The 9,893-nt window shown below is 41.5% G+C and overlaps 1 protein-coding gene across 2 annotated transcripts in view; it reads right to left on the reverse strand.

The window, feature by feature from the left end:
- The window catches only part of STXBP5L (syntaxin binding protein 5L), a 361,575-nt gene extending 357,473 nt beyond the window's left edge, over positions 1–4,102 (reverse strand). For both annotated transcript variants that reach the window (XM_075555662.1, XM_075555661.1), the window contains exon 1: positions 3,920–4,102. In XM_075555662.1, coding sequence (XP_075411777.1) covers positions 3,920–4,102 — 183 coding nt within the window. The remainder of the gene's footprint in view (positions 1–3,919) is intronic.
- Positions 4,103–9,893: the final 5,791 nt, after the last annotated feature.

Raw genomic sequence — 9,893 nt, forward strand, 5'->3', positions numbered from 1 at the left:
ACCGAGCTAAGAACTCCCTGGGGAGCATAAATAGCTAAGCTCTCTATCAGCCAAAAGATTGGCAGTTCAACCCACGCAGGGCACCATAGAAGTCATATTTAGTGATCTGCTTTAAAAAGGCCACAGTCTTGAAAACTCCATAAAAGAGTTATGGAATCGCCATGAATTGGAATTGACTCAACAAGACAGAGACAGACCAGAAAATCTCTTGACAGCCAGAGCTGTGGACCATTGCCCCACTAGATGGTAGACATTCATTACAAAATAATAATTTATAAGTTATCAAGGGTTCACAAGGGGGAATCAGGGAGGGAGGGGAAAAGATGAGGAGCTGATGCCAGGGGCTTAGGTGGAAAGCAAATGCTTTGGGAATGAGGACAATGAATGTCCAAATGTGCTTTACACAATTGATGTATGTATGAGTTATATGAGCCCCTAATAAAATGATTTAAAAGGGGGCGGGGAGAAACCGGCAAAAAATAATGATAAGAGAACAAACAAAAACTTCATTACTTCTCAAATCATAATTGCAGTGGCAGATAAAATATTCTAATCACAAGATGGTACTAGCTTTATGTTAGAGGTATAGATTGACACAGTGGCTTCAACCAGGGGGCTCAAACATAGGAGCAATTCTGAGGATGGTGTGGGACCAGACCATGTTTCCTTCTATTGAACAAAGGGTTGCTGTTGGTCAGAACTAACTTAATGGCATCTAACAACAACATTAAAAGTTAAAATAAAATCTAGTTCCACTTGGGGAGTAATGAAGGAAGGTAGTATGATTGGAGCTGATCCCCATGAAGAGCTAGTCTTTGAACTGTGAGGTAAAAAGCAATTGGAAGTTCTCTAATTAGAATAAAGTTGGAAGAGAGATTTTAGTCAGAGGTAATAGCATGTCAAAAGGCATAGAAATATGAGAAAAGAGTGCTTTCAGGGAATGGAGTATGCCAAAGGAATCAAGGGAATGAGGCTGGAAAAGCAAACAGGGATATTTCCTGCAGTGAAATATGTGCCAATAAATGAAGTAATTTGAAGTTTTTTGGGTAGAGCAGTGGTTTCAAAAGTGTTTCATAACATTCAAGTTCACAAAAGGTAGTTGCATATTTCACAAATACCTTAAAAATAACTCAAATGCATACCTATGGAACTCAAAGAGATTGCAATAAACCAATACACTAACTCTTTTTTTGCTGATCATTAACCAAAGTTGCTTGTCATTTCTGTGCTTTTAAATTTCTTGTCGATGTTTCCTTGATTATGAAGGATATAGCTTTTCACATTTTTTAATGCTAGAAAAATTACTAAGATAGAAAATGCTATAAAAATATCCGACTACCTATCTAGAGAGAATAATATGTAACTAAACCAAATATTTTTTAAAAAACAAGTTTTTTATTGATTGGTTATATAATGAATTAATATAATTCATAAAAGGAATATGGCAATAACCACATTAATTTGTTCTAATATATTTACTGTGGTTTCACATAAAATTTTATCTAAAGAATATCATTACTAGGGCGGGGAAGAAAGAATATCATTACTTTAGAGAACATGATATAGAATTTTTAGTAGGGAATGACATGATTAACATTATACTTCAAAAATAACCACTACTACAATAAAATGAATTGAAATTGGGTAAGAAAGCAAAAGGTAAGAAATTCAAGAGACCAGCAATAGGGAATGAGCAAGTGTTGATGGTAGAGAAAAAGCAATAAGTTTCAGAAATACTAAGGGGGTAGAATAAGATTTGATGGTTGTTCAGCTAAATTGTGAAGTAGGGGGTGGTTAAGAGCAGAGGCTAGATTTATACTTTCATTTGACCATGTTGAAAAGGTAGCTGTACCCAGAAGGTGCCATCTCTTCTGTACTCAGAATAGAATGTTCTTTGCACATTTAATAAGTGAGTCTAAATGAAGTCTCATTTTAATAGCAGTTCTAATTAGGGAATTTCCTTAATCCATTTTTTATATATTTTATTCTAGTTGGGTAACTTAAAAGATAGCCAAATAGCCACTTCTGAAAGTAAGTATGAAATCCCTATCCAAGATGCCATAGTATTTTCTGCATTTGGTAAGAGCTTAGTACTACTAGTGCACAGCTTAAATAGCTATCTATCCTTACAATGTCTTTGAAAATCATTGCCTACTGTTATTACAACCCACTGATTATGATTATTCCTGAATAAGGTGATTTTTAAAACTAAAACAATAATGTAAATATACATTTTTTTCACCATTTCTAGTTGATACAGTGCCTTCACTTGTCTTCTCTGATCTTCTCAAAAGGATATAAAAACACTTATTCTCATGGCTCAGAAGAATTCAAGGCTCCAGGGGAATAAATGGCTTGTCCAAGATTGTATGACGGGCAAGTAGCAGAGCTTTAAATAAAGTAACCCCCGCCCTCCACACGCACACACAAACACACACACGTCAGATTCCTAAGACAGTACTTGTCCTACCATGCCATGTATTTTTTGCAATAATGCTGCATTTTGCTTTTGCCACTTCACATGCCCACCTGAATTTTTACTTTCAGAATCTGAGAATGAAAATAGCAACATGTCAAAGCATACAGAATCAGAACTGGGATAATTTCCCAGCCTATCAGCTCAAATTTGACTTCCAGGACCCTTTTACACATTTGTCTCATAAACACTACTAAACCCTTCCCTAATCTGAGAGAACATATAAAATTTCATATAAGGACAAAATGCCTAAGATATGCAAATTTCACTCCGTAGGTCAGAATTACATCTATTTTCTAATCTAATTCCAAATAGCCTTGCTTTTATGTAATTTGTGATATTTAAAAACCACAGATTTCATGTTTTTTATAATGATCCTACTAAGAATAAAAGAGAAAAACTATGATAGAAATGTATATCATTACACAGCATTTGTTTACTAGGAAAAAACCAGAATAGGCAAACCTATAAAGACAACAACTGGATTAATCGAGTCAAAGGGACATGGTAGGAAAGCTCTTGCTGCAGGAAATGGGGATCTAACAAGGAGCACACAGAAGAAGAAATGTTCTGGAATTGATTGTGGTGACGGTTGCACAACTCTTATGAATGTGATTGAATGTGATCAAACTATTGAAATATATGATATGTGAATTCTATGATGGTAAAATTGTTCAAAATAAACAAATTAATTTTTTAATCAAATAAAATAATTTCAAATATATAATATTTTCTTTTGAAGAAGTACTAAAACATGGTACTTCATTTCTGTGATGTCTAAAGGTAACTGTTTCTTATGCATCCAAACATAGTTCTAGATTTCAAAATTTATATCATACAAATAGCAGACCAACAGCACATTCTTTTAAAGGCTATTGCTTTTTAAAAGATTATAAAAGTTATAAATCAATCTATATACAAACAATATCTCAATCTAGTAGCATAATACTTGTTTTGCACATTTTCATTTTCTGTCCCTATCAGAAATACTTTAATTTGCTTATTCGTTCAAAGTTCAATATCAAAGTACAATTACTTAAAATGTTTCCTCATTAAAGCAGAAAACCAGGTGTTTTTTGTTCTTGCAACCTAATGGTATTGCTTACTCCTCCTAGATTTATAGAGTTTAAGAATCTGGGTTTTTATCAGAAATTTAAAACAACTTATTCATTTCTCTGAGTCTGTTATCTACTTAATTCAAACATCTTAACAGTACTAATCACCTTATACTGAGCAGTAAAACAAAACAACAATTAGTTTACTTGACTGACAGCATAGGATTAATAACTTTATATTTACAAATAACTTTATTAACTCAAATAGCCCCGGTCGACAGGGCCCTTCGATGCTGACAACTCAACCATTCCCAGCTGATGAATCTTTTCGTTTCCTCCCAACAGTAAGAAAAGGAAATACGAGGCTGTCTGCCAATTCAAAACTTACCTTGCAAATGTGGAAATCCTCGGAAGTCAAGGTTTCCTGAATCTCCTCTCTGAGCAGCCCTGCAGTCCCTCCAGGGTGCAGCGAGCCTCCCCCAGCCCCACCGCCGCTGTTACTGCTGCTACCGCTGCCGGGGGAGGAGGCAGTTAAGCCATCCAAAACTTTTCGGAAATTAAACTTCTTCATTTTAAAAAAACTGTTGAGAAATGCAATGGAAACGGGGGAGGGACTTAAGTCATGGAATCAGACCTGGGGAAAAGTCAAGGCCATAGCCAGCCCCCGTTTTCTGAGCACAGGCTGTGGCCGACTGGGGTTAAGGGCGGGTGGGAGGACGAGGGAAGTTTTATTTGATCCGTTTGTCATTCTTAAAGACGTATGCGTGCAAAATCCGTAAAACCCAACTCTAAACGCAACAATATTTCCTCCTCACACACCAGATTTCCAAGGGCTTCTCCCCAGCTGTCGCTACGCTTTCTCAGCACTGGGGTAAAAATAAAAGGCACTGTCATCACCGTCATTAGCATTATATCATCCTTATTATACAATCAAATCCAGGGTCCAACGGACGAAGCCTGGCTCTCTTCAGGGCGGGCTTTCCTTCTAAAGGACCGGCCCCGAATATTTTCCAGAGAAAAGATGTTGGAGGGCAGCCGAGATTTGCTGGGCCACCACCTCCGGGGCTCTGCCTCCGTCGTCCTCAGCCGTACCTTTTCCACACTCGGAAATGGGGGACCAGGGGGCCTTGTTCCATTCCGCACTCCCACCGGCCCCAACCCCAAAACACCCGCGGGGCACCCACAGCAGCAGGCGGCCGAGGGGCGCGTGGCGGCGCCACAGTCTCGGCGTCTCCCACCCTCCCCTCCCTCCCTCCCTCCCTCCCTCGGTCGCCGCGGCCGCGCTCGCCCGCCGGCCGGCTCTCCCCGCAGCCCCGCGGCCGCTCTCTGGGGGCTGGAGGCGGCGGCGGCGACGGCTGCGGCCCCAGCTCCCGCCTCGGCCGGCTGGGCGCCCAGAGCCAGCGTTCCCGCGGCCCCGCTGCGGCCGGGCGCCCAGGAGCGGGCTCTCTCTCGGACGCGCGAACCCACACGCACCGGCACCCAGACCTTCGCGCGTCCCGCCGGAGCACACGCCAGCCCCCTCACCGACGGCCGCGCGCTCACACACGCACACACACACACACGCACACTCACACACTCACACAGGTCTGAGGGAACGGCGGCTGGACGGCAGCTCCCGCGTCCCCGAGGGGTGACTATCGGAGCCCCGGACTTAGGCACCTGCCAGCCTGGGAAGCTGAGGGAGCTGAGGGAGCCGCTCGGCTCACAGGCTTCGGTCCAGCCCGCCCGGCCGCTGCTCGGGTCCCTTTGGTCGCGGCGCCCGGCGCTCTCCGAGGTCCTAACGGAGCAGGCTGACTCCACCGCAGGCTCCGCCCTCGCGCCGTGGGAGGCAAGCCCCGCCCACAGACCGCCCCCTCGCTCGCCCCGCCCCGCCCCCTCCTGTGCAGGCCGCGCGGGGCCCGAGAAAGGGGCGGGGGGAGCTGGGACGTCAAGGGCGGGAATAGCCGCGGCTCCAATGACACACTTGACGGGCCCGAGCCCCGCGGGCGTGGAGCGAGAAAGAAACTTAGGGATAGGTCGGAAGAAAAGCCAGTGAAAGGGGAAGGAAAGATTTTTAGAATGGTGGGTGAGGAATTTGATTGACAGCGGCATTGGCCTGTACACGGGGCGGGGCTGGGCAGTGCTTTTAGGGGCTGTAATTGGTGCTACCTGTTGAAGGACGCAAGTGTGGATCAATAGAATACCTAGGAGCGTGCGAACCGGGGCGACTGGAGTCGGAAGCTCCCTGAAGGGTTACCTTAGGACTGGCTGTAGACAAGTCTCTGAATCCCACAGATGTTTCGTGCCTTGGAGTCTCGTCTGTGCAGATGTATCTGTGGAGATTCCCAAATTGCCCTCCAACCTATAATGAACTGTTATTTAATAATGGTTTACCTCTGCAGGAGGGAGATGCATTGCACAATCTATACCCTTCCAGATGCCAAATAACAATTGATTGCTCACCACGTTCCCGCTAATAAACGGAATTATTTCGTTCGTCCACCTAGTCTTCACATGTACAGAGATATTTAATCTTTCAAAAGAAACATCTCTCAAAGTAAAATGTAGTAGGAATATAATAATTTAAGCTTTTTTATGAATCACATCATTTTGAAAAATGCACTATTGCGGCCGATTTTTTTTAATTACAGTATCAATATGGGAAAAAATTGGTTTTGAGCCCTGACTTGTAACTGAATTTGGAAATTTTTGGACACTGATTTCATCTGTGAAAATGAAAAGCAGATCAAGAGGCTATGATTAACTGTACACTTCAATCTGGGCAACACAACAGAACTCATTAGTAATGATCTAAGGTATTGACTATGCCTTAGAGATCCCCTAGGATGGCCAATTCTTTTTTTCCCTTTGATCATGTGGGGGTGGGTAGGTATATGTGAGGGATGGGAAATTAGGGGAACTTGAAAGATCATTGACTCAAAATCACCATAATCCACACTCTTGGAAGCAGCAGTTAAGAAACCAAACAACATATTACATTAAGCAAATATGTTGCTACACAAGACCTTTTAAAAGTGTTAAAGAACAATAATGTTACTTTGAATACTATAATGCATTGACCCAATCTGTGTGTGTGTGTGTGTGTGTGTGTGTTGGGGGTTGAGGTGTAGGTAGGGAAACTGCCTCAGATGCTTATGAAAGTGGGTAATAAATAAAGAAGACCTCAGAAGAATTGATATATTTGAATTATGGTGTTGATGAAGAATATTGAAAATACTATGGACTACCATCTTCACACTCACAGTGGTGAAGCATTGAGCTGCAAGCCTCACGGTCAGTTCAAAATCTCCAGTGGCACCACAAGAGAAAGACAGAGTTTTCTATTCTCATAAACAGTTCCAGCCTGGGAAGCTCAAAGGGGCATTTCTACCCTGTCCTGTAGGGTCCACATCTCCCGAAATGACGGGTGAGTGAAAGATGGCAGTGAGTGTTCTTGGTTGAAGTACAACCAGAATGCTCCTTAGAAGGAAGGATGGTTCAATTTCATCTCGCACACTTTGAACAATTTATCAGAAAAAAAACAAACCTTGGAAAAGGCCATCATGGCTAGTAAAGTAAAAGGTCAACAAAAAAGAGAAAGATCCTTGTGTTAGGGTTGACTAGAGAAACAAATTCATAGACACTCACATATGTATAAGAAAGAGCTTTAGAGAAAAGAGTAATTGTATATTAAAAAAAAAACCCAACCCATTTCAGATCACGTCCATAAGTCCGATATTAGCCCACATGTCTGAGACCAGTCTATAAATTCCTGTTCAGACTCATGCAACACCTGCAATGATGCTGAATGCAGGAATATCGCAAGCCAGTGAGTGAAAAGTCTTGTGGATCCAATGGCAGTGGAAGCATCTCAGTGTTGGCGTGGGTCTCCATGTGGCTCCTCCAGCTCCAGGACTCTGGCTCCATCAGTGTAGCTTCATGTGGCTTGTCAACAGGAATAAAAATAAGAGGGTGGGTCTGTCCTCCAGTGAGCTATCTCAGAAGAAGCACTTCCAAATGAGGTCATCAAGGTGCAACCGGATTGACAGGCTAACCTCCACCCCACTTGCTCTTAATAGTCTCAAATTGACACCAGATTATGTAACTACCACAATCCTCAACAAGATGGATTGACACAGTGGCTACAACAATGGTCTCAAATATAGAAATTTACAATTGTGGGATGGCCAGGACTGCACAGGGTTTCCCCCTGTTGTGCAGAGGGCTTCATGAGTCAGAACCTACTTTGAAGCTCCTGAAAACAACTCATATTGCTTATAACTTGGCACAGTCCTTGGCACTATTTTTTCCATATATAATAGAAATCTTAAAAAGAGTTTTGAACATTTGCTTTATTGTTATCAAAGATTTTGAGATAGGACTCAACTATATCATGTGTGGGAGGGGGCAAAAAACAAAGCAAAAAGGAAAAGTAAAAACAAATGGGTTCTCTGATGTAGACTATATCTCAGCAGGGTTCCAAATTCTATATTGGATCCCTAACAATCCATCTTTAGTCATTTGTGTTAGTCTAGGTAGACTAGAGAAACAAGTCTAGAGACACTCATATGTGTAAGAAAGAACTTTATGTCAAAGGGCAATTGTGCATGAAGAAAACATCCCAGCCCAGTCCAGATCAAGTCCATAAGTCCGATGCCCATATGTCCAATACCAACCTATAGATTCACCCTTCAGACTCATGCAAAATATGCAATGACGCTGAATACAGGAAGATCACAGGTCAGTGGGTGAAAAGTGCTGGCAGGGGTCTCCACGTGGTTCTTCCAACTCCAGGGCTCTAGTGTAGCTCCATGTGTCTTGTCAGTAGGAAGAAGAAGGAAGCAGAATGTCTCCTGCCTCCAGGGTGAAATGCAGGAGTTTCCAGAATCCTCAGGAGAAGGCCACACCCACGTGGAGGCCTCATGGACTATGGCCTGATTGACAAGCTAGACTCCACCCCTTCACAAATTGACAGGAGATTATGTAACTGACACATCATTCTTTGTCTATTTTCCCCTTTTCTTCCTGGTTCATTACTCACCTCAGATCGCGAGTGCCTATTAAGGCTAAATACATTGTTTTCCTCTATTTTATTTCTAGGCCTGGTTTGCTCTAACTCCCCAAAGACTAAGCTTTGCTGCCTAGAATGATAACTTCAGGTGGCATTATTTCCTTGATCAGAAAGTCTATCTACAACTCTGTATCAATCAAATGCACCAAACAAACCTACAGCAAGTGTTTTGATGAGAGTGAAGAAAGATGATATCCCAATTCAGCAAAATGAGATGTGTCTTTTGTGGGGAAAACCCTTTAAAACTGTGGAGGGATTCAGCAGTTAGTACCAGTTCCACAGAACTTATCCTTAATTTTTGGTTGAGTTCCACTAACCAGTTGCTAAAATGGCACTTATAATCAGGGTTCCCTCTAAGGTGGGTGGCTGGAGCAGTTGTCCTATGTGGAAATCACAAATGTACATTCTTTATTATTGTTTAAGGTTAATCTGCACAGCAACATATTCTAGGAGCCTCTAGTAATGTTCATTCTGTTCATAGGTATACAAAATTAGATGGAACTATGCTTGTAATATTTATTAATTTCAAAAAACTCATTATACTTTCAATGAAATAGTACATTTTTATTCCCTTGAGTTGGTTACTTCAGTAAACAAACACCTAGCGTAAAGAGAAAAAGTGCCAAACAACCAGAGGGTGACACGCTGTAATTCGTTTCAGCTCTGTGTTACACCCCAAATTCCAAATTATGCAATTCCTGAAAATGTTAAAAGAGTTAAAAATATTGTCAGAACCATTGCTGTAAGTTCAGCAGAAGGAGAAAGGGAGTTTTCAAAGATGAACATTATATGATCAGAGAAGAAAGTCACCTCACTAACTACTTGTAATCTATCCAACACAGTGACTACTCTCTAATTGACCTACCTCCAAAGGAAGGGGGTCCTACTCCTACAGTGAAAGTATGGCTAAGGATAAATCACATGGCTCCTGAGGCTCGGATACAAGGGATGAATGTTGCAAGTGAGGATGTTAATCAAGAAGTGATATGGAAACATCTTAACAGTTTTATTGTTTTGGTCAAGTTTTATTTAATACTTTTAATTAATATGTTAAACTCTTATAACCTAGGTTTTTGTACCACTTTGATTGCTCTTGCTCTTATTTAAGTATTAGCTGTATGAAATACTAAACTATCATTTGGTATATCATTTTTAATAGTTAAAATGGCTATTAGGGGAGCGAACCAGTGATAAATTATTTGAAGCCCACCACTTCCTTAAACTAGTCATCTCTCACACTCTATTAGAACAAAGTGGTAGTTTTTATTCTAAAACTTGGAGATTGCTAATAGTATCTTTTAAAAGTAAAACA

Source organism: Tenrec ecaudatus, chromosome 8 (genome assembly GCF_050624435.1).
Source record: "Tenrec ecaudatus isolate mTenEca1 chromosome 8, mTenEca1.hap1, whole genome shotgun sequence".
Classification (NCBI taxonomy): Eukaryota; Metazoa; Chordata; class Mammalia; order Afrosoricida; family Tenrecidae; genus Tenrec; species Tenrec ecaudatus.